Source organism: Acomys russatus, chromosome 10, assembly GCF_903995435.1.
Source record: "Acomys russatus chromosome 10, mAcoRus1.1, whole genome shotgun sequence".
Classification (NCBI taxonomy): domain Eukaryota; kingdom Metazoa; phylum Chordata; class Mammalia; order Rodentia; family Muridae; genus Acomys; species Acomys russatus.
Genome location: NC_067146.1, coordinates 58,950,495 through 58,975,905, shown reverse-complemented (window position 1 = coordinate 58,975,905; position 25,411 = coordinate 58,950,495). Strand labels below are relative to the sequence as shown.

Genomic DNA, 25,411 nt, shown 5'->3' with positions numbered 1-25,411 from the left:
TTACCCACCATTTCAACCTGGATTTCATGCCAGGGTCCTGAAGGTGGACCTAGTAGAGTCACTGTTCCTCTCTATTTATTCCTCTTCCGAGTGAAGTCACACTGAATAGAATCCTTTATTATCTCTTTAGCAGGTGCTATACTAGCTTGGCTTTCTCTTTGCTGTGATAAACATTCTGGCCAAAAGCAGTTCGCAGAACAAAGGATTTTTTTTTTTTTCTTTTTAGCCAAGGAAGGAAGCCAAGCCAAGAACTCATGGTAAGAGCATGGGCGCAGGGATTGAAGCAGAGACTATAATGAAACACTGCTTACTCCGTATAGCTTGCTCAGCTTGCTGTTTTTTTATACAACCCAGGATAACTTGACCTAGGGATGGCACCATTCACATGGGGCTAGTCCCTCCCAAACCAACCATTAATCAAGAAAATATCTCACAGACTTCCTACATACCAATCTGATGGAGACATTTTCTCTATTTAAGTTCCTGTTTCCCAGAGTCTCTGTAGCTTGTGTCAAGTTGACAAACAAACAAACAAAAAACCAAATCAAACCAAACCCAAACCCAAAACTAACCAGGACAACTGATCTCTTAAGGATGAGTGGCCCAGTCTTGCTGAATGGAATGCAAGAACCCAGGGTTTGACAGGAACGACTCTGGTAACAGGGCTTTGCAGTCGCAAGCCGTGTGGAAGGTATAATCACTTCCAGAAGACCCCTCACCGAAAGTATCACTTAGATACTTATGCCCAATTTTCATCTTGAAATAGAGCATACTCATTGGCCTCTCATTAGTTCAACCCCCAGAACAAATACACAACCACTAAGACTCAAGGGTTTCCCAGCCCTTCTGTATTGGTCTCAGCTGTGGTCAGCAAAAGGCTGTTTTGGAGAGTGCCAAGGCCATTTCATTCTGCTTGTGAGGAGACTCCAGAAACCTCTGCCAAAGGCAGAGAAGGCTGGTGTAGCCACAGGCGCATCCTCATCCTGCAGAGGTAGGCTCCAGAGCCTGGGGTTTAAGGCTCCAAACCGGCGCCGCCAACTTTGGGCCAATCAGCGGGTCCCGGTGGCCCGTGCGCCCCGCCGCTGTGGCCGAGCTCTGCCCAGGCCGAGGAGGGGCCGGGCCGTGGGGAGCCGAGCAGGGAGGTGGGGATTCTGGGAGCAGAGCTCATTTCCTCCTCCCGGCAGCGGCAGCCCCTGGCCCGCACCCCGTCTCCACGTGCGGCGCCCGGGGCGCGCGGCCGAGCAACGGAGGATGCTGGGCATGTACGTACCAGACAGATTCGCCTTGAAGTCGTCCCGGGTCCAGGACGGGATGGGGCTCTACACGGCCCGCCGAGTGCGCAAGGTGGGTGAGCCGCCGGCACAGGCCGCGCCACGTCCCAGGGCCTGCAGGCAGCGCGGGCCTGTCGGGAGCTGGAGTCCTGGCTGTCCCCCGTGGCTGTGCGACTCCCATGGGCCTTTGCCTGGACCCCACGCCAGGCGGCCCCTGCCTTCCAAGCAGTCGGTGTGATCATACCCTCACTTCTTATGCAGATGGGCCCGGGCAGCCTGGAGCTCAGTGCAGGCCCAGGGGCCTCAGAGAGGAGGCCTTCCCCACTGCCACCCTGGGGTGATATCTGAATCATTCGACTGCCAATTTTCTTTGCATTTTTGAAATTTATTCTGGCGTGGGATCATCTTCCAGAACCCCACAGGCGTGCCATCAGGCCAAGGGCAGGTTGCCCTGCCTGTGTGATGATGCACTATAAATGTTGGCAGTTCCTTGCAGAGGTATAGAAGGCAGGATACCAGAGCATCCCAAATCTTAAGATATAACCTTAGAACACAACATGTTGGTTTGAGCTATGTAGGTTAGCAGATGTGAAACGAACCAGGGGAGGCAGGGCAGCAGCACTCAGAGAAAGTAGAGCCAAGGTTCACTGAACAGAGCCCATGCTTGGTACTTGGTCCATATGTATCATTTGAATTTAGCAGTGCAATACCCTCCAGAGCCAGCTTTTAGTTCTAACTTAAGAAGTGAGCAGAGGAAATCTGCAGTTAAACAACCCACCGAGTTAATTAATTAAGCTTGAAGCCCAAGGTTTCTGAATGGAAGGGTCATGATCTTTCTAGAACATTCCATTATGTAACAACATGTTTTATAAACATTAGCCCTGACACCTTCCCAGCTTCTCCTCCTACCTGGACCGGCTTTGCTTTGTTAGCAGTTTACTTAGGTAAGCAGAGGTTCAGAGGATCGCTTACTAGATCCTACTGTCGTCCTCTGATACAAAGCACAAAGACTAGTCGACAGCTCTGGATTCACAATATGACCTACAGGGAGTTTCCGTAGCTCGAGTGGAAAAAAAAAAAAAAAACACCTCACATATTAACATTTTCTTGATGGCTATTTGGGAGAGTGTTCAAAGGTAAACAAGCTAAACACAGAAGTTAATACTTCATTTAATTTAGTGATGAGCTGGGTAGATACTGCCGAATGACCAAATGTCACGATCAACCATCTTTCAAAGCCAAATACAACCGTCATCAATTGACTCCCTTGCACCATTAACATTCCGCTTCTGTTTCAGTCTTACAGCATGAAAAACTCCCAAATGGACATTTTTTGAAGGTTTCTGGTATAGTTATAATTAAGAACCTTTCCATGCTCACAAATAGTAAGACACCAGATAGTTGTGCAGAAACAAGAATTATTGCATACACCTTGTTTTGCGTTACTGAGATCTTTTCAAGTAGTTGGGCAGTACATTTCCTTCTGACATTGTTGTGTGCTTATGTTGGGAGTAGTACTTGGTGTGGCTTGCTGTGTTTTGCGTCCCACAGTTGCAGCGTTGGTAGGCTCTCACCTTCTGTTGCTGAGGTAACTTTCACAGAAAACACAGATTTTTCTTTTTCACCCAGATTGCATCTAGCATGCTGACCATGCAGAATACAGCTTACCGTAATCCCTTTTTGAGAGAGTTATTATTCCAAGCTATTCAATCACAAGGTCGTGGGCAGCTTCACTGATGCTTCTAAGTCAGCTTTTTCCTCCTCTGAACACGGAGGACAAAGCTGTGACGGCGCATTAGATTGTAGCTGAATTGGAAGATCAAGTGGAGTGTTCTTGCATACCTTACCTGTTTCACAGCATGCCAACTCTTAATTCTTTTCCAAGTCATCCATGTACATCTTCTCTGAGTATATTTCAAGAGATCTGAGAAGGTGACCGCTGTGAGTAGAGCTGTATTAAGGTCCTCACTTAAAAATGTCCTCGTTCTTCTGAAGAGATTTTAGGATTTTCTACTTTAGAGCCTGTGCTGACAATGCCAGATGCTGCGCCATACTTTTATGGCAGGTGTGCTTCTATAATGCTTCTGTTTTACAAAGTGGTTAAAATTCAAGCTATCTGTGGGTGTAGAGTTCAGAGACTAGAATCCAGGATGGGCTTGGGGAATCTTCCACCAACGTCATATTTGTACATTCCATCGGCTGATTTAGGATTCCTTTAACAAGGGGAAGGGAAAATGGGTTTTGGAAGAGTTGGGAAGAGTAGGCTCTAACAGGTTCCAGATAATGACCTTTTAAAGAACATCACAGGTGCTGCAGTTGACACAGTAGCATGGGCGGGGGTTGGGCACATGAAGGCCCAGAGATTTGTACTTGCCTCTCAGGCTCCCATGCTTTCCCCACTATCAACTCTCACCTTCCAGATTTTCAGACTGAGGCAACAATTATTTCTCATGGAAAAAACTATTAATGAAAATAAGTTTAATGCCCAGCTTGCAAAAATAGAGTAAAACATTAAAAAAAGGAAAGAAAGGTAAGTTGAAAGTGTGCAGCTTTGAGGAAAATAGATGACCATAATAAAACAAGCCAAGTAACCAACCAACCAACCAACCAACCAACCAAATAAAACCTGAAAGAAAAGAGCAAGCTAAGAAATGATTACCATGTTAATGCAGGAGGCCTAGGTGTTGTGCGATGGTGTGTTTTGCTGATTATATCAAAAGGCCTTTAAGGCAGATGGACCTTTATCCTGGGGCTGAAACTCTACCAGTAGATGTTTATTACATTTTCTGGCAGCTGATGGTAACACACTAATCTGGAAATGGGATCACTGCAATGACACTGCCTCCCTGTTTATACAGTCAGGCATCACCATGGGGACCCAGGGAGGCCCTATGTCTCCTGCTGTTCTTACAGATTTTTAAAGGTACATCTTAGTCCCCTTAAACCAGTGTTTTCTCTGAAGCTTTGCATTTTGCTTTTGTGATGATAGCGGCTGCCAATAATTAAATAATTTGCTTATAATTTAATGTAATTTAACTAATGAGACATTTAAGAAGTTGTTGGCAGGTGTTAGGAACTGCCCCTGTTACTGGAGGCAGAGGGTGAACGACAGAGGTAGCAGTCATGGATGCTTTTCTCTGTCCCTCCTTAAGCCATGCAACAAAACTCTACTTCGTAGGTGACAGACCTGATGCTAGAAAAGGTCTATCCACACTGCTGCAATTCATCAGAATTGGAACTCAGGTCATTCCACACATGAGGTGTGCATCCCTAATGTAAAAGTTGAAGTACTCCAAAATCCGGAACTTTTTGTATGTCCATATGATGCCAGAAATGGAACTTACTACATGTAGCTGGGCATACTAATGATTGTGTAGATTTACCTTCACACAGTGTGTAACCTGTGTATGGAGCATATGAATTCTTTATTTAGATGGGTTTCATCCATATACATTTATATATTTGTCCATATGTGTGTGTATATATATATTAAACCCTTCCTCAAATCCAGAATTCAGAACACTTGGCTTTTCATACATCAGGTTAAGAATTTTCAGCTTATACTCTTTCTATTAAAAAGGCATCTTCTCTGTAATCATAAAATGTTAAGTTCACAAATACAGATTCAAATGCACCCAAAGACAAATATTATTTTACAAAAATAAGAAATCAATATATGCAGTCCTGCACATTTCTCATTCAGCAATAGCCTGTGGGTAATTCCTCTAATTTATCTACATTGGCTCTTATTATTATAATTATTTTGGCAGTGTTTTTTTTCCCTAGGCCATGTTAGTTGTGTAAAATAATGGGATACACTGTGGTATTTCCATGCACGAATGTCCTGTACTTTGACTACACTCATCCTCTTTATCCTCTCTTGACCCATGTCTTTCACCACTGATTTTCATTTTCATTAATAAGCCTGCTTCTACTTTGATGTCTTAGTATTTTTTAAATCAAGATTTGGCATGTGAAAGAAAACACGTGATACTCATCTTCTGGGCCTGGTTTGTTTCATGCAGCATGATGGTCTCTAGTTATATTGATTTGCCCACAGACTGCATAATTTCAATATTCATGGCCAAATGAAATTCCATTGTGTGTGTGTATGTATAATTAATTAATTGGCACATGTTCATCATCTGTGTATCTGTTTATAGGCGATTAGGCTGATGCCATAACTTGGCTACCATGAATAGCTATTTTATGGTGATCGAGTACATTCTGTCATACAGTTGTGCCATATTTGTTTATGTCATAGTTCACCCAGTCATTCATACACTTTAATCACACTGTACATCAAGATCTATACTAGACACTTGCCTAGACCAGTGAAGAAAGTGGATGTTTTGGCTCATATGCAGCTTCATTATCCAGTAGGTAAATCTGACACTGTACTAGGCTGTGATAAGTGATATACAAAAACAGTAAAAGTAGGACTGAGTTTGGTCAGCTAGAACATAAGTAAGGGATGTTGTAAATTAGTTAGTTTAGCTAATTTTTGTCCAAGTGAGATTTGAGCAATGGTTTGAAGGATGATAGGAAACCAGCCAATATATTTCCAGGGGAAGATCCTTCTGGCCAAGGGGGCAGGTTGGTATGAAATCTTGAAACAGGCAAACTTGCTTTGTCTAGCCTAATGGTTTCCAAGGAGACTAGTATGACATTCCAGGAGCCAGGAGCCAAAGCAGATCCTACGATATCTCGAGGATGTAGAACTTAACAAAAGGAGAGTAATTGAAGGAGAGCCACATTTCCTAGAGATGTCATGCAGCTGAAGACTGGCATTAATTTGAGTTCATTGGAAACCTGTAGAGGAGGGTTGGGTGTGTGATTATCAGGGGTTACTCAGGCCGCAGCTATGAGCATAATCTGGAATGGAAAAAGCTATGTAAACAGAGACTTATGAGGATTTTCTTGGGGGCAATCCATCGGAAAGCACTGAGGTTCAGACTGAGTGTCAGGCTCTGACAGTCAATTTTGAAGGCAGAGGGGACAGAATATGGTAGAGTGTAAAAGAAGAGTACGGACCAAGGCAGTTTTCAAGGGCAGAAAGGACTGGACTGTTAATGAGCAACTCAGATGGGGGAGGTTTTGTGGACCAAGTTTAAAGAGACGGATAGTTGTGGGGCAGCATGTGTTTAATTTCATGTTTGTTTTTGAGGCATCTGCCGGATAACTAGGGCGTGTCAGAGGCATCAAGATGAGATGTCTGTTCACCCTTCCTTCCTCCTACCTTTATTATTTGCATACATTTTATTCTATGTGTAAACTTTACAGTGACAATTTTTCCTATAGATTATCAGTTGCCCTTTTGAACAATAAAAAGCAAAAAGTCATTGTTATTTACTGTGTTAGTAGCTCTTTGCTTTTTTTGTGTGTGTGATAAAACATCATATACAAAAGTGCCTTATGGAAGGAGCTTATTTTTGCCTACAGCTCCAACGATAAGAGTTCATAATGGTGGCTGGCAGCCAAAGCAGGACACTTAGAGACACACACAGAAAGCAGAGAAAGTAAATTGGAAGCGGAGCAAGGCTATATACTGAAATCTCAGCCCGAGTGATGTGCTTCCTAGAAGAAGGCAACACCTCCTAGAGGTTTCGCCACCTCCTCAAACACTGTCATCAGCTGGGTAGCATGAGTTCAAGTACCTGAGCCTATGGGTGATTTTTTTTTTCCTTCAAACTAGCACATTCTACTTCCTTGCCTTCAGGCTCATGGGCATCTTATCTTGCAAAATGCATTTAACTCATTATCAAAATATCCATAGTCTAACAGTCTCCACACTATTCAACAAATTCAAAGCCTAAGGTTTCTTCTGAGACTCAGCACAACCTCTTCTGTATGGATCGCTGTTTCTTTCTTTCTCTCTCTCTCTTTTTTTAATGAGCTACATATTTCTAACATACAATAGCAGAGACTATAACTTCTTATTACAAAAGAGAAAAATGAGGGTACAGTGAGGAAATACTTGACCAAAGTAAGATCAAAACCCAGTACAGCAAATACCAAATCCTGTAGCTCTACCTTCACTACGGCTTAAATTTTAAATGCTGTTAGATAGCTCCACCCACTCCAGCCTTGCTGCCTGCATCATACACCTTTTCTTGGCCTGGTACCACTCCATGCATGCAGCTCTTGGAAGATGTCTAATGGCTCTAGCCTCTCCAAGATCTTGGCCACTGAGACTCAGCTTTCACCTCTATGCCTTTATGCAATGGCATCGTAAGGCCTCCTGGGTTCTCAGAGCCTATCTGAAGAGCCTCTGACCCTGCCATTACATTACCTAGTCTCAGCAGTCTTTGAAACCATAAAGGTAATATCTCTGACCCCTCTCTCTTGCATTTTTCATGTCTCCAAAGCCATTTCTCCATAGATAACGGTGCCATGTTTGGTTGCCTACTTGGGATGGACTTTGGACACCTCAAGCATTACATTAGCAGTAGGGTTTGCATGCTCAGTCACTTTTTAAGAATAAGCAGCCTTGTATGCTTTCTCCTTTCACATGTTGTTAGAGACTCAACTGGATGGGGTCTTGTCTGAGGGCAGTCTTCGTTTTTTTCTAGTGTAGAGCTGGCCTCTCATTAATGTTGCGAATCTCTTCTTAATTTCTGAATAAAGCATACAGTTCTAAGTTCCCAGTTCATTCTCAGTTCTAAGGTCTTAGTTAATTTTAGTTAATGGGCTTTTTATAGTTTTTCCTATTAAACCATATGAGCAATATTCCCTTTGGATCTATGAATGAAAGTTGTTCTTTTACCTTGAATGGTTTAAGTGACTTTCAATGTTCTTTGTTTGTTTTTGTATATAGTGGAGGTTTTCTTAAGCCTTCATTGTTGATGCTTTGTGTTTTACAGATAGCATCCTAACTTAGCTGGAAACTTGCCAGGTTTCCTGATTTATTTCTAAAGTTCAGAGAGTTTAATAGAGTTTTCATTCACTCTGGTACTACCTTGCACAGGAGCGAGTTACTCGTATGTCACCTAGCACAAAAGCGAGTGATTCTGATGTCGCCTTGCATGGGAGTGACTTCGGTGTCACTTAGCATAGGAGTGAGTGACTCCAAGGTCACCTGATACAAATTAAGTGCCTCTGATGCCATCTAGCTTGGGAGTGCCTCATTTCAGGTACCTCCTGTCTCCCCCTGATGTCACCTTACTTGAGGTGACTCTGAAGTCACTTGACAAAAGAGTGAGCACCTCTTATGTCACTTGACATGGGAATAAATGGGGCCATTTGACAGATTTATCTTCAGCATTAGAAAACTCACTGCAATTACTGTCTTTCAACCTACTTTTTAATATCCTCTGAAATATATAGATTGGAGCGCTTGATCTTTGCTCCATAAATCTCATTCTTATCTCCTTTTGTTCTTCTTTGAGATAAGTCTTTAATTTGATTCTTGTTTCTTTCCGTGTTTTAATATATTTTCTAAAAATACACAATTGTGAAGTCATGGTTTTTACTTATTAAAAGTTCTCACCAATGGTAATGAAGAGATGGCTGAGTGGATAAAGTGCTAGAAAAGCAGATTTCAGATCTCCAGGGCCAATGTAAGAAAGACTTGGGGGCTTTGGAGCTCACCTCTAATCCAGAGTTCAGGAAATAGCATTTAGAGGATCCATGGAGCAGTCACGTAGCTAGACAAATGGGCGAGCTGAGAGACTTTCAGTAAACAAAGTTTCAAGTGGCCTTCACAGATATGCACACACACACACACACACACACACACACACACACACACGTACGTAGTCTCACACAGGTACATCTTCCTATACCACATATAGGTATATATTTCTATACCACAAACATACATATTAAAGTTAGTTTTTATTTAAAAAAAAATCTTTTGACTTGCTGTATTTTGATGTCTCTAAGTTCCATTACAAAATTCATGTATTCTCTTTTTTTATTATAGTTAGTTTTCTTGGTTTTGGGCTGTGCTGGGGGCAGGACTTCATGCGTATGAAGTAGTTCCTCTATCACTAGCTGTGTCTCCAGCCCTTGGTATTCTTGCAATTGAGGATTCCATCTGCCGGAGGAGTTTCTTTTCTTTTCTTTTCTTTTTAACCCCTGAGTTGGGATTCATTTTTCATGTTGATTTCACTATGTCTGGAGTATGTGTGGGTGCTGTTCATTTAGGCTATTTTTGTGGCCAAGTCAATCCTATAGGTGACCATAGGCTGTTAAGTTCTATCAATCAGCTCTCTGGCCTCCCTGCACTTTGCTGCACATCAAAGGCAGACGCCTTCCCACGCCTGGCTTTGGAGTTCTTTCTGTAACTCTAGTTTTCAGTGCCTGGCTCAGGCCTTTCTCCTGTCTCCTCCTGCTCTTTAGCCTCATGCTGCTTCTTTCTGACTTTAGGCCTCCCTGTTTTGCAGCTAATCACAGATACTGGTAGCAGTCGTGTTTTCCTGAGAAAACCAAGAATCTAATAAAGTAGGATGGAGAGGAAATATGCTGCTTCCTGATATGGTATCTCTCTATATTGATACCCATGTCTATGTCTGTTTGTGTGCCCATCTATGTGCATGTATCTATCATCTCTCTCTCTCTATGTATCTCTACCATCTCCTCTTCACAATTCTGTACTGTTTCTTTCACATGCATTTTATGTGATACATTTACATTGCAGAGTAAGGAGTATGCACACCTTTGTATTTCTTCCCACTGATGCCTGCTATAGCAACTGGGTAGCAGACAGGCCTCCCTTCCAGGTGGGGAGAAATGGAAAGTAGCAAAAGCATTGGAGATATTATGTAGCTGACTTCAATTAAGGACTTCTGAGGAAGCCCCGTATGATGTCTTTATGCAGGTCATTAGTTCTCTCATCCAGGTAAGTGCAGTTTTTTTTTTTAACCTGGTTACATTAATATTCATAACAAGGCCAAAGTTATAATGCTAAGGTGAATTGATATAGAGAGGCAATCAGAGTCTGCCTTAACATTCACAGCAAGAAGAGACAGTTGAGTGACCATCACACTGAATGCTTTGGAAATACATTTAATATATTGATGGAAACCTAATTATATTACAAGAGCATATTTATGCACATTCCTTTAACAGGGAGGTGTAATCATGCCCTACACTTCACAGTTGATATACTCAGTCTATACCTCACAGCGGATAGACTCAGTCTTCACCTCACAGTTAACACACTCAGAGTTTACCCCTCATAGCTGATACACGCAGAGTCTGCACCTCACAGTTGATATACTCAGAGTCTACACCTCACGGTGGACCAATGAGGAATACATGTTTATCCACATGATTTTTTTTCCTCATTGTTTTCAGACAGGGCTTTAGCCTGTGGGTCTCACCAGGTTACTTGTTAGAATTCTGTCCCCTACATTCCATTCCCAGTTACTGATTTTAACAAAGTGTAGGATTCAGTATTTGAAATTGAAGTGATTCTCATGCAGTGGGCTTCAGAGGACACATTTTGAGACTCCCTTAGATAAACAATGACCTCCAGGCTGCTGGAAAGATTGGCAGGCAATTTTAAATCTTATTTATGAACAGCCTTCCTCTGAGATCGGTAAGCATACTTCTCTTTTTTTGCAAAATAGAGATGGATTTATGATTTTTATGGAAACCAGGTGATGTTCTGGGTGGTGGGCTTGTCTCTCAAGTCAGGCAAAACTCGTGCTTTTCATTTTAACCCCCTGCTAGAGGCTGTAAGGAAAAATGGAAACAGAGAGCACAGTCCTCAGAGCTTGTCAGAATGTGAAAGTAGAACAGTTAAACCCTTTTATGTTGGCTTCTGTGTTGTGGCTTGAAGCTTTTGGACTAAAACAGATTAAGCTGGGTTTAAAAAAAAACATAGAAACATTTTGTGTTAATATTGTAGCTCATATTAAATAGTTAATTTTTAAAGTGAAGATGTAGATGAAAAAGATTCCAAAAGATAAACCGGTTTATTTTCATAGCTGTTTATCATATCGATTCTTCTTTCATGTAATCATTGCTATACAGGGTGAAAAATTTGGACCCTTTGCTGGGGAGAAGCGAATGCCTGAAGACTTGGATGACACCATGGACTACCGACTGATGTGGGAGGTAAGGGGCAGCGGTTACACGTTAAGACTGGGTTCCTTTTTGTACAATACTGCAGTTGTAAGGCCATGGGGTCAATATTGGTCTCAATTGCATTTTATGTACTGAAATATCTTATTGATTTTAAAGATTTATTTTTAAAATTGTGTGTGTGTGTGTGTGTGTGTGTGTGTGTGTGTGTGTGTGTGCGCGCGCGCAGGTGGCTGTAGAGTCCAGAAGAGGATGTTAAATTCCTGGATCTGCAGATATAGTGGTTACAGGCAGAGCAACATAGGTTTTTAGTTTTGGAGTCATCTTTCCAGACCTGGAATGTCTTTATCTTGAAGGTCAGCATTAAAAAATATTAGACTGCTGAAATAGTCTGTTAGACAATTCTTTTAGAACTATGTAATTCAAATATTGTTACCAGAAATTACATTTTCTGTGTTCGAGGATGTTTAGATATCGAAGTAAACATGCAACTGAATTTAAAATGGGACGTTTGCAAATGAAGTTGTGCTTAACTTTTAACCTTTATTTATCTATTTCAGTTCTAATTGTGTAGAAGTAACTTTGTATTAGTTGTTCCACCCAAACTTCAAGCTTAAGCTATACTTACCTTTTAGGATGTACATGTTTAGGTACTAGGATGTGGTACACTGACTTTCCCATAAAAAGCTTCTTTTCTGTGGGATTTGCATATGCGAGTGTGTGTTCTATTTATCGCGCAGATTTCACATCCTATTTTTACTTACTTTCCTGCCCTCTAGTTTCCAGAAGAGGGCCTGAGGATTAGAACTAGCGAATCAGAAGCTTGGAGACAGTTGAAAGGGAATTTGAAGACTCCAGCCGCAAGAATTCTATTATGTGGGCAAGAGATGAGGCATGTGTAGATGGGTTGAAGGTCATAAGTCAGAAAATGTGTTTTTGTTTTGTGTTGGTTTACTTTTGAGACAGGATCTCATGCATCTACGGCCGGCTTGGAACACTGTATAAACAGAGACTTATTTCAAGGTTTACCTCATATAGTCACGGGATATGACATGTTAGGTGTAGTGCTTTGAAGGAGAATGAACCCCATAGGACAGATGTTTGAATACTTGGTTTCCAGTTGTTGCCACTGTTTGGGTAGGTTTAGGAGTTGTGGCTTTGCTGCAGAAAGTGTGTCACTTAAAAGCCGTGTGTCATTTCCAGTTCACTTTCTTTGCGTCCTGCTTGCTGTTCCGGTTACCTTGCCTGCAGTCCGCTGCCAAGATTTCCTGCCGTGGTGGACTGTTTTCCCTCTGGAACTCAAAGTCCCCCTAAACCCTTCCCTCTGCAAGTTGACTTGGATATGGTGTTGTATCGCAGCAACAGAGGAGTAACTAACACAGTGGTGAGGCCGATCGGCTGGAATCTCAGATGAAGGGTAATGCTGTGCTCTTTAGGCAGATCTGTTTTGCAGCCTGGGCCAGTTGAACGAGAGCCCCACGCGTTTGGGTAATCTGTTTGATTTAAAGTGAACTTACTGTACAGAATATTAGGATGAGTGCTCGGTCTATGCACCTAGTACGGCAGCTTGGCTGGCTGACATGAATTTATCATAGCATATTGTCTGCAGGTAAGGTACACATATACGCATCCTACTGTTACTGACACTGTTGGTGAGGTGTGTAGTTAGATGGGGGAAAAAAAAGATTTCCAAGAGGTTTCTGCAACACATGGGCCAGGAGTAGAAACTAGTAACCTACACTGTAATTCAAGGGAAAAATGGTATCAACACTGTTTTATTTTAGCACACTGCTTTAATTGCTTATCTTATGAATCTAAAATATTTTTATGGCTTCTACTATTTCTGAAGGTCTTAATTTTCTCAGCAGTTTATTCTTTGCCATAATATTGCCAGAAATTAAATGGTATGTGACAAAGGAACTCCACTCAGCCCCCTCACTCTTAAAAATGGCAGTATTTAAGAAGTTGCTAATGGCTTTTGGTATTTGTTGTCTGGAAATTTTAGTGAGGAAGTCAATGTCTTACACAAGTGAGGCATTTAAAAACAAATAGTGACCAATTTTACTCGGAAAAGAAAATTTTGACAGAGGAAGTGTAGGGCTGTGTTTCTGAACCATACATGGCATTTTGGCAGCAAGTCATTGGCTCCTATGGCTCGTCAATGTTCTTACTGTGTTGGTTTCACACACTAGCATCCCCAGTGTTTTTCCTTTGTCACTCATAGAACCTTATGTATTTTTATGCATGCTGATGCTCGAGTCACATGGTGAGGGCCATATCATCTTTATTTTACTTTGTACTTACTACTAATGCTTTGGATGAGTTACAGTTTAGAAGGTATAAAGGATAAAACTGCCCGCTTCAAGCTTAGCCTTTCTCCCAGGATATTTGTTGCATTTAGTCCTTTCTGTGGCCTTTCCTTTCCTTCTCTCTTCATTGTTATTAATTTATTTGTTGACAGTTTTTGCCTTTTAACTCTCCTCTATCCCACCTCAATTCCACTGTCCTTTCTCCTTCCAAATGCAAGCTTCTTTGACTAAGGCTGAGATCCTCACTAGTGTAGGGCATAAACGAAGTATTTAGAAGGTATCTTGACCTGTCGTCCATTTAGTAAACAAAAGTAGTAGGTTCATCTTTAGTCCTTGTAATCTCCACAAATAAGAGCCTTTGACCAGCTCCACAGCACTGGGCATGGATTCTTTCCTGTGGAGCAGGCCACTGATCCAATCAGAAGTCAGTTGCTTAGCCCCATAACAGTTGTGACACTAGTATACCAGTAGGCACAGTTTGCTGGGAAAGTTGGTATTACAGCATACTATATTCAAAGTGAAGAAAGACTATTAATGACTTTTCTCCTTTAACTGCCAGCATAGCAACTGCTGGCACTATGAAGGCTAACGAGCAGGAAGGAAGCTTTCAGCTCAATTCCAGCATGCTTTTGTGGTGTTTCACAACCAAAATACATGTCTCTTCATCAGCAGGCTCTTACTGTCCTGTTCTAATGATCAACCAAAAGGAATGACAATAGCCTATGTTAATTTGGGGGCCAATGGGACTTTCTGCCCAACTCTTATGGAGCTATCTTACACCTGACACTGGGCTTAATAACACATGGCTTCTGAGATTAGTATTATGTCCTCCTGGATGGTACCTATGTTCAAACTCTCTCTTACCTTTCCCCTTCCCTCCCCTTCCCTTCTCTAACTTCTCTTCCTCTCCCTTTCTTCCCTCCTTTATCCTCTTCTCTTGTCCTCTTCCTTCTCCTGCATTTTCCTCCTCTCCTCCCTTTCCTCTTCCTAATCTGGTGTTCGCTTTGTATTGTCAGCTAGTGTCTGCTTTTGTCCAGTTGTGCTGTTGGCAGAGGGAGATGGTTTTGTCAGTGAAGGTCTTCTGAGGGAATATTAAAAAGCAAAACAAGCAAGCAAACAAAAATACAAACAGAGAACACCTTCTGATCTACATAGATTCTCTACTTTCCCTGGTTTAATCCTCTTCATTATTGTGGTGTTCAGGATTCAGAAGGAGCAGAGAGAAAGGGGGAATGACTTGCCCTCCTAGAGTCTTTCCTGGAGCCCTTTGTTATTTTCATAGGGAGATATAAGGAGAATACCTTGCTCTGGGGGGTCACATAACCAGTTACTGAAATAGGTCTAATATGGTCTATAACTCCATTATTTACCACCACACTGCTGCTCACATTTGGATAATCTCACCTATGTTGTAGCTATGGCATATGAGCTAGATGCTGGTCAAAGTATCTAGAAAGGATGCCCTAACAAGACAGTGTGAGGCATAGTTCTTTCTCAGTTTATATTTGTATTGTGTTTTGGTGCTAATGATTCTCGTGGACAAAACAGGAGCTCCTGATGGCCATTTTCTATCAACGCATTGGAGGCAATAGCCATTGGGCCTACTGAAACATATCAGCTTCTTACAGCATGGACAGTGCATAAAGGGATCTTGTGAGCCATGGGGAAAGCTGACATTTCTGGGAGCTCTTCCTCCCTCTCAAGATCCAACTTGGAATTTAAGATGCCCATTGCTTCTGAGCATTTTGTAGAACTTCAGCCTTTTCCTGTATTGGTCACCAGGATTTGAATGTAATGGTTTTGATGGCTCAGATCTTGTACTCTTATTTTAAAGTAAACTATATTCTCAGAAGGATGTTGCATTCCTTAGGCTTTAGGCCAGATGTGGGACCTGAGATTGGAGCCAGTGTTTGACCATGTGTTTCCCATGAACAATTTGGTGGATTATGCCCATTTGTCTGTATTGTAGTCTCTTCCTCAATTAAATAGGAGTTCTTTTGCCAGGTGCTTTAGAGTTGGAACTACATTTCCTTTCCTTTAATTTTTTTTAGACTCCTCTTTAATACTAAAATACCTCCATGTGCTATTGCCAAAGTTCTCAGTGATACTTTATTTTAAAACCCATCATTCAGTCCTATGATACTTTCTTAAATATTTCTCATCACATTTCAGTCATCTCTCTCTAGCACATGACTTGACCCAGTTAGTGCACTTCATTTGCCACTAACCCTTGCCCATTATGCAGATGTCCTGAAGTGAGCGGTGTAGTGTCCATTGTGTGAATCTCTCATATAGCTCTGCTTTGCTGGCTGTGGGTTTCCCCTTCCTTACTCCCCAAAAAACATCTGGCCCTGTCTGCAGGATTTTTTGTGTCAAAACTATTCTATTGTATCAGAACTGCTCTTGAAACTCTATATTTTGATCTGACTTTTCCAGTAGCACCATTTACTCTCAAGCCTTGTATCTATCCTTCTCCTCTTTCTGTCCCACTCTCGCTGTCCTCATGTTTGTCCCTCAGCTGGGAGCACCTTACAATAGAGTTGAGTGTCCAGTGATGATTCCATACGCATAGAGCAGATCCTCAGGTCACAGGTCAGTAACCTTGGTGGTTCTTCCTAGGCAAGTTAAGAACTCATGTTCATACTCTTCAAGAATCAGCTAAAAACTGATTCAAGTGAAATATTCAGATTCTAGTGCTATTTTATAGGGGGGGGGGGGAAATCTCTTTTACTTAGATTCAGATCAATTTTTTGTTATCATATCGTCAAACTAAAAAAAAAAAAGAAAAGGTATGTGTCAATCCAAGGAACATTAGAAACCAAACAAATAGACCATGACCTTTGGTTTTGCAAAAGCACCTCCTGTTAGGGGGATTCTAGTTGTGAAACAGTTTGGGATACAAAGTGCTATGAGGCAATCTGCTTTACATGTGGGACACTGAGTAGCCAAAGATGGGGAATAGAAATCCTGCCTCTTGCCAACAGTACCACCAAGCTAGCTAGACCTCTCATGGCCAGACACCAGTTACGGAGATGAGTAATGGTGAAAAGCAGAGGAAGGAGACCTCACCAGCATGTTGGGAAGAGGGTACTGTGAAGCAGTCCCTGGAGTTCATCTTCTGTTTATTGATATGAACTTTAGCTTTAGATGGAGGAAGAATAGGGTCAGTAGCAAGAAGTCCCCATAGTTAAGCAATCTTGGTCACAGTGTGGTTTTGCCTAGCATTGTCTGAGCTCAGGTCCTACAAGGTGGTCCAATAAACTGTTAAACTGTCAATCATGACATCCCCAAGACAACCCTATGTGTTACTATGACTTGCTCTAGTATGTAGTCTGTCTACCGTAGAATGTTGTTATTATCTTGTGGTGGCCTGTTCTTGACATCTAAGATGACCACAGGTTTAGGATACTGTGCCTTCAGCCTAAAATGGCAAAGAAAGAGGTTAGGTAGACAAATACCCTGCTGATTTCCATGGCCATGTGGGAATCAAAGAGAAATAACAGACAAAATGGAGGTAGAAGTGGAAGGTTTTCACTATATTGAACTCAGGGTCCAAGTGACAGTCACTTTTTTTTTTTTTTCAAAAGCAGCCTTCTAGTAAGGACACTTAAAATTTGACATTCTCTTATTTTCCTAAATTCATTGACTGCAGGAGTAATAAAGAAAACTTTCTTTTTCTTAAGCCCATGGCCATTGGAATTGCCATTAATCATTACCACCCACTAGATACTCACAAATTATAAAGTGCACCCTATTAAATTGCTTTAATTTTACTAATTTTAGTCTTCAGAAAAGAGTGAATATTATTTTTAATTATGATTTGTTATTGTTATTGAGTAAATAACGTTTTAAAGGTATCTGTCTAAATATTTATGGGTATTTTTGCATAGATTGCTGATTTCCTATCATGATGACGCTATTTTACAGTAATGATACTCACTTGACCCTGGTGCTATAACCAATGGATTTTTTAAAAATTTTTAAATATTTTTTACATACACATTTATATTATTACACACATATAAAATAAACATACAACGAGAAGAACCATGAAACAATTAGGAATTATGTAAATGTTATATTCATAGGGTTTTGGCTACTTGTATTTGGCAATCTTAGAGAAAACATCTAACAAATGGACTTTTAAAAAAACTATCAATAGCAGTTATTATAGATTGCTTTTAGAACTTCCTTCTTAGCCTGTAGTCAGTACTTCTCTTTACACTGGCGGTGTACTTGGTAACTTCTCTCTCTTGTTGGTTCTACTTGATGATGAACACACAGAAGCCAGATAAAGTGGAAAATCTCTATATTATTAATGAGTAGGTAACTATACTTAAATTTATGTGGGTTCAGAAAGATATACTTAGAGCATGTGACTGAGACCCTAACTCAGAGTGGGGACACTGTACTGTTTATTACATCTTGATATTAGAACCACTGGTGGCATGAATCAGGTCTGCAGAGTGGATTCTAAGTGTGTTTCCTAACTATCTTCCTGGAGACTCAGTCCAAGACGAACTGGATGGAGAGCCACAAGAGAAGAGAGGGATCTGCTGCTGTGTCCCTTGCTCTTTAGGACCTCTAGTCAGGTATAGCTGCATTGTTGACAATGCCTCAGAAAAGACTTTCAAGATAGGGGCAAGTGTCAGACAGTTTGAGGTAAGAGAGAATACACACATTAGACTGGAGCATGGACATTCAGAGAAAGGGCAGTCTTAGTTGCTGCTATAGAGGCTGTGTGGCTTTTATAGTTATTTTGTTCAAAGGCTGAAATTTGCAACAAGGTTTAAAGATTAACTAAACAAGTTTTAAATTAAGTGAAAAACAAACAAACAAACAAAAACTGGGTTTACTTGCCTGGAAGAACAGTGAGTAAAATCATTTAAAATTATGTATTTATTCACTTTATATACTGATTGCAGCTCCCTTCTCTCCTCCCAGCCCCCCTTCACATGCCTTCCCCCTATTCTCCCTCTCCTTCTACTCAGAAAAGGAGGAGGTCTCCCATGGGTACCAACCTGCCCTGGCACATTGCTGCAGAGCTAAGCACATCCTCTCCCACTGAAGCCAGAGAAGGCAACCCAGTTAGGAGAACAGGATTCAAAGGGAGGCATCAGAGTCAGAGAGGGTCCCCTCTCCAGTTTTGGGGGGATTCACATGCAGACCAAGCTTCACATTTGCTACATTGGTGCAGGGGGCCTAGGTAGTGGTTGAGTCTCTGTGAGCCCCCATGAGTCCAGGTTAGTGGACTCTGTGGTTCTTCTTGGGGTGTCCTTGATTCCCCTGGGTCCCTCAGTTGTTCCCCCAACACTTTCATAGGACTGCCCAAGCTCTGTCTAATTTGTAGCTGTGAGTCTCTGCATCTGCTTCCTTCAGCTGGTGGGTGAAGCCTTTTGCAGGAGTTATGCTAGACTCCTGTCTACAGTCATAGCAGAGTAACATCTCTCATGAAACAGAAAAAATTCTGTAAGGCGAAGGACACTGTCAATAGGACCAAACGACAGCCAACAGAATGGAAAAATGTCTTCACCAACCCTACATCTGACAGAGGGCTAATATCCAAAATATATTAAGAGCTCAAGAAATTAGACACCAAAAAACCAAGTAACTCAACTAAAAATGGGGTACAGAGCTAAACAGAGAATTCTTAACTGAGGAATCTCAAATGGCTGATAAGAGAATCAACGTGCGCATCGAGCACATCAAGCGCTCTAAGAGCGGGGACATCTTCCTGAAGCGTGTGAAGGAGAAGGACCAGAGGAAGAAGGAGGCCAAGGAGAAGGGCACCTGGGTCTAGCTGAAGCGTCAAACCCAGAGAGCAGACTTCATGAGGACTAATGGAAGGAGCCTGAGCTGCTGGAGCCCATTCCCTATGAATTCATGGCCTAATGTGCAAAAGGAAATAAAGGGCCTGGACTGTAAGCTGTTTTTCTTAAAAAAAAAAAAAAAAAAAAAAAAGTGGCTGATAAACACTTAAGGAATGTACAACATCCTTACTCAACAGGGAACTGTGAATCAAAACCACTCTGAGATTCCATCATACACCTGTCAGGATGGCTCTGATCAAAAACTCAAGTGATAGCACATGGTGGTGAGGGTGTGGAGAAATGGGGAACACTCCTCCATTGCTGGTGGGAGTGCAAACTTGTACAACCACTGTGGAAATCAGTTTGGCAGTATCTCAGAAAATTGGGAATAGCTTTACCTCAAGACCCAACTATACCACTCCTGAGCCTATACCTAAACATGCTCCACTGTACCACAAGAACACTTGTTCATAGCAGCTTTATTTGTAATACTCAGAAACTGAAAACAACCTAGATGTCCCTCAACCAAAGAATGGATAAAGAAAATGCAGTATATTTATTTACACAGTGGAATACTACTCAGCGATTAAAAAACAATGAAAACTTGAAATTTGCAGGAAAATTGATGGAACTAGAAAATATCATCCTAAGTGAGGTAACCCAAAGCCCGAAATACATGCATGGTATGTACTCACTTAAAAGTGTATATTAGCCATAAAGTACAGGATAAACATGCTACAATCCACAGACCCAAAGAAGCTAAGTAAAAAGGAGTACCCAAGGGAGGATGCCTGAATCTCACTCAGAAGGGGAAATAAAATAGGCATTAGAGGTGAGTAGAGAGAGGGGATTGAGAGGGGAGTAGGGGTGAGGGTTAGGTGTAGGGAGAACAGCGGAGACAGGGCCAGGTGAGAGAATGGAGATCGGAGGTGGGGGCCATCTGTAGGATATGCCAGACACCTAGGATAGGGAAGATCCCAGGAAGTCTATGTGGGTCCCCTGGGCTGAGGCTCCTAGCAGCAGGGATAGGGAACCTAAAGTGACCATCCCCTGTAGCCAGGTAGGTCTTCCAGTGGAGGGATAAGGACACCAACCCATCCACAAAACCTTGGACCCCAAATTTGTCCTGTCTTCAAGATGTGCAGGGACAAAGATTGAGCAAAGATTAAGGAAATAATCAACCAAAGAGTGGCCCTGCTTGAGACCCATCCCATGGGAAAAATCCTTAAAGAATGTCGTGTTGTGCATGAAATCGTTTGGTGGTTTTATGAGGTGCTTTGATTAGCTTTAGGGCCACAGACATTCTGGCTCTGTGTCAGCAAGCATAGTTAGTTGATTTTAACATCTCTTGAGCAGTGTTTTAGAAGATGCACTATCCGTTTTTATGAGCTCTGTTAAAATTTTAGACTTGTAGCCTGTCTCACCTCAGTTTTCCCTGTGTGTTTGTATAGAGGGTTGGAGACATAATCACAAAGCAGGCTATAAGGCCTCTTCTGCCAGAGAAGAGAGTCATAAAGGGATTTACACTGTAGGGCAGTGCTGTCTGATGCATGCTTCAAGAAGTGACAGCCTTTGAAGCACGGGCTGCAGTAGTGAAGGGCAGTACTAACGTGAGTGCTGCAAAGGAGCTGTACAGGACCGTCATGGTCCCTTACTCAATCACTTGTGCTTAGGATTTGGGGGCCTTGGTGATGGAGGGGGTGAGATGTGATCAGAAGTAAGCAACACCCAGAGGGCTTGATAATGCTTTTGTGTTGAAAGAGAGAAGAGTCAAGAGTGACTTTAAGATGTTTCTTCTGAGTTTGCTCTAGGCACAATGTGCTTGTGATCCTTAGCGATGGTTGTTAACTTGACAGGACCTGGAGAGCAGGAGGCAAGCTTCCAGGCCCTGGTGAAGGATTATTTGGATTAGGTTAACCTCTGGGGCATTATGTTGACCAGGTTAACAGACATGGGAAGACTCATCCTAATAGTTAGTGATGACACTTTTCCCTGGTCTTGGTCCTGTAATGCATGGAAAGGAGAGTGCACAAACTCTTCTGCTTTTTGTCACTGCACACAATGTAACCACTTGTCTCAGGTTCCTGCTGCTGTGACCTTCCTGCCATGATAGTCTAGAGCCTTAAACTACCAGTCAAAACAAATGCTTCTTCCTGTAAGTTGCTTTTGACAGGGGATTTGATCATAGCTATAGGACAAATAACCAAAATAATGATACATCTAAGGAGAGGGCACTTGGACCAAGATGGGATGATGGAATGGACTTGGTTTCCAATCCTGAAGAGACATCTGGTTGTGTTGTCTAACTCTGATCTTTACTCCTAGGTTTTGTACAGTATATCTAAAACTAAATATGCTTGAACAAATGTTTATTTCATATTCAATATTTAATAAAGACATTGAATAAATATATAATCTGTGTTTGTAATTAGCATGCTTAGAAGATATGTGGTTTGGCAGTTAGAAAAACAGCTTATTGATTGCCTTGTTGCTTGCTTATGTTGGAGACCTCTTTCTTTCCTTTTTTCATGAAGAAAGGATTTGACTGAAATTCAGTCTGTAAAGATGCTGTCTGGTTGGATATTGAAGCAGACATTTTATTTGTCCGTTTTTCTCTCTTGTTGCCCTCATCTGCTGGCTACAGCTGCTCTGCTGTTGGGAACTTGACTCGGTACCAGTTTTGCAATGTGTTTTAGTTTTTGGAAAAAATGTTTTCAACTGTTTGAAATGGTTTTTTTTTTATTGTTTATAGAAATCCTTTTAGGTGTTTGGAACAAAGGGGTTCTTCATGAAATGTTTTTCTTTAACAGATGGTAAGATTTTTAGGTTCCAAATGGAACCACTTAGTGGAGACATTAGTGGAAAAATACCACCTATGAAGCATTCTGAAAGCTAAAACTGGTGACACAAAAGTCGTAATGTAGGGCATCTCTACTGACACTGGTCCCTCAGGTAGAGAGGCGGGCCTGTAAATAGTAGTGCCCTCTGCAAGTTTAAGTTAGATTGAAGCCGTCCTTTGCCACTCCTCCACCTTGCCTCATACCTATGTGTATCAGCCAACGCCTGGCCATTCAGCCAGACCCCACACAGGGTTAGAAGAGTATAGATAGAAGTGGCTGCACTGCATGGTGATTAAAACAAACAAACAAACAAACAAACAAACAAACAAATTTCTTTGTTTGAGGAGTATACCTCTGATCATTGTGGCCTGGTCCTGACTTAAAACATGGCAGGATTCTTATCTGACGGATGTTGGTTACAGTTAAAAGCAACTTCAACTTGTTAAATAATAATGTCAAAGAAGAAATTCAGTTGTTGACCTTGCTGCAGGGATGGTTCTTAACCAGTGCAGGTATGCTATTCAAATTCTACTATGTTAAATTTCCTGTGGTAGTGGCTTAGTCTCGCTGCTGGCAGATACCATGGGGAATTCTATGCTCATGTTATTACATTACATGACACATTTATCTAAGTAATTTCCTAAGCACATTAAGACATTGTGGTAAAATTTTAGTTACTCCATAAGAAATGTTTTAGAGAAAGCATCCCAAATCCTTAAGAAGTTCTCTGACAGGTGCGTGCATGCATTTATGGAAGTAAGCACTTTGGCAGTACAGTAAAATTGAGGGATTGGTACCAGTTTCAGTACTTATTGCAGAAGTTAAAAACAGAAGAGCTTAATAAAATTAGTGGCTATCAGATTTTGTAAGTGTTTTTAGATTTCTACTTATATACTCCAAAACAACATGGACTTTAAGAAAGTGTGGTGGTAGGGTACGCTCATTAGCTTTGTTCCTGTACTAGTTACTTTTCTATTACTGTGATAAATCGCCACAGCCAAAGCAGCTTGTAAAAAGAAGGGTTTGCTTGAGCCTACAGTTCTATCACCATCATGCACAGTAGTGTGGCAGCAGGTAGGCACAGTGGCTGGATTAGCAAGCAGATATCTCACACCTTAAACTATATGCACAAAGCAGAGAGCAAACGCGAAATGGTGTGAGTCTGCAATCTTAAAGCTCTCCCCCAGTGATGCTCATCCCCTAAACAATCATACTTTCTAAGCTTTTCCCAACAACAGCACCAACTCAGCACCAAGTATTCAAAATGGCTGCTACTATAGGGGCTATCTCATTTAAACCACCACTTCTTTTCCTTGGGCCCTATGGTCTCATGGCCACAACATTGTGCACAATGCATATAGCCCAACTTCCCAAAGATCTCGTAGTCTTTCAGTCTCAGCACTGTTTAAAAGTAAAGTATCTCTATGAGACTCAAGGCAATGTCGTAATTGTACCGTGTTGTGAAGTCTAAAAGCAAATTACATATATCTAACATATAATGGCACAAAGTATACATTGCTATTTAAAGAGGGAGGAATCGGGGCTTAGTGGGGTTATACTAGATGAAAACAAGGATGAAACCATGCAAAGCAAAAATCTAAATCCCGTAGCAGCGTGTTTTGTGTGAAGAGTGTAGATGACTCTTGCCAGACAGCTTCTGCTCTCTGTAGCTATCTCTCTTGGGCGTCTCCAACATCTCAGGGGTTTCAGGATTCCTTTCACAGTTTCACACAGTGGTTTCTCTGGGTCTCTTGCCTTCCCGGGGCCTTTATGGAGGGGCTCTCCTGAGGTCTCAGTGGCTCTCTGAAACAGTGGACAAGAAAATATGGCTGGAGCCATCACCATGCAGATCACACTGCCAAGCTTGGCTATCAGCTTGAGATGCATGGTGGCCCCCTTTAACTGCAGCAGCAGCAGGTTTTGAGCACAGTTGTCTTCAAGGACAACTTTAGGCTCTGGTTCACAGGGTAGAAGCTTAGCTGGTTGAGGTCTTGCCTGAGGGAACCCTCCCTTTATTTCAGTACAGATCTGGCTTCTTCTAAGGGTGCAAATCTTACCAATTATAACCTCAACTGTCATCCAGGAGAACATACATACAATTAACACTATATAGACGGGGCAACTTTTATTTAGGAATATGTAAGTATATACCTACACGCGTACAGTAATAATTAGTGGAAAAAGTCATGAATCTGAAAGAGAGAAAAGAGGAGTTTGGAGAGAGGAAAGAGAAGGAAGAAATGTTGGAAATATTATAATGTCAAAAATTTTTTAAAAAGTAGCTTTTCCTCTAACACAGCATTGGCTTGTCAGTGTCTGTTTTGTCTCTAAACTGTACATTGTGCATTTCTTTGTGCCATGTTTGCTCTTTTTCATTGTAGATCTACAAAAGAGTCATTATTAATGATACATAGTAAAGTCAATGTTCAGCTGTCTTAAAGTCTCCTCCACCAAAGAAATCAGTACATTACTTTTAAACTTAACCCAGACACCATTTTAGGACATAGGCAAAAAACAGATTTTTTTTTCCCTAAAATATCACAGGAGTGTTCTCTAGCCCAGTTATTTATATTGCTTCCCTCTGTAGGAAACGTTGTGGCCTGGACTTCTGCAGTCCCTGTTGCTTTCTGCTCTGTCTTTTGAGCACCTATTAAGATGTCCTTGCTTACAGCATCCAGTCACTTTGCTAATCCAAAGTCCCACAGCCTCCCACAATCTTTTTTTTAATTTTTAAAAATTTTTTATTAATTCATTCATATTACATCTCAATTGTTATCCCATCCCTTGTATCCTCCCATTCATCCCTCCCTCCCGCTTTTACCCTATTCTCCTCCCCTATGACTATGACTGAGGGAGACTTCCTCCCCCTGTATATGCTCATAGGGTATCAAGTCTCTTCTTGGTAGCCTGCTATCCTCCCCCCGAGTGCCACTGGGCCTCCCCATCCAGGGGATGTGGTCAAATATGCCTCCCACAATCTTAAAAAAAAAAAAAAAAGAAAGAAAGAAAAAGAAAAAGAAAAAAGAAAAAAGAAAAGAAAAGCATGGCTAGGTTCATCTTACTAATATCTTACTTCCTGATTCCAACTTCTGTATTAGTTACTTCTTTTCTATTTTATTTTATTGAAACAAGTTCTTTATGGGGCTCTG

At 41.5% G+C, this 25,411-nt stretch overlaps 1 protein-coding gene across 1 annotated transcript in view; it reads left to right on the top strand.

The window, feature by feature from the left end:
* The first annotated feature begins 1,061 nt into the window (after positions 1 to 1,061).
* The window catches only part of Prdm5 (PR/SET domain 5), a 154,651-nt gene continuing 130,301 nt past the window's right edge, over positions 1,062 to 25,411 (top strand). The window contains exons 1-2 of the mRNA XM_051152244.1: positions 1,062 to 1,344; positions 11,253 to 11,336. Of these exons, the coding sequence (XP_051008201.1) occupies positions 1,252 to 1,344; positions 11,253 to 11,336 (177 nt within the window). The 5' untranslated portion in view covers positions 1,062 to 1,251. The remainder of the gene's footprint in view (positions 1,345 to 11,252; positions 11,337 to 25,411) is intronic.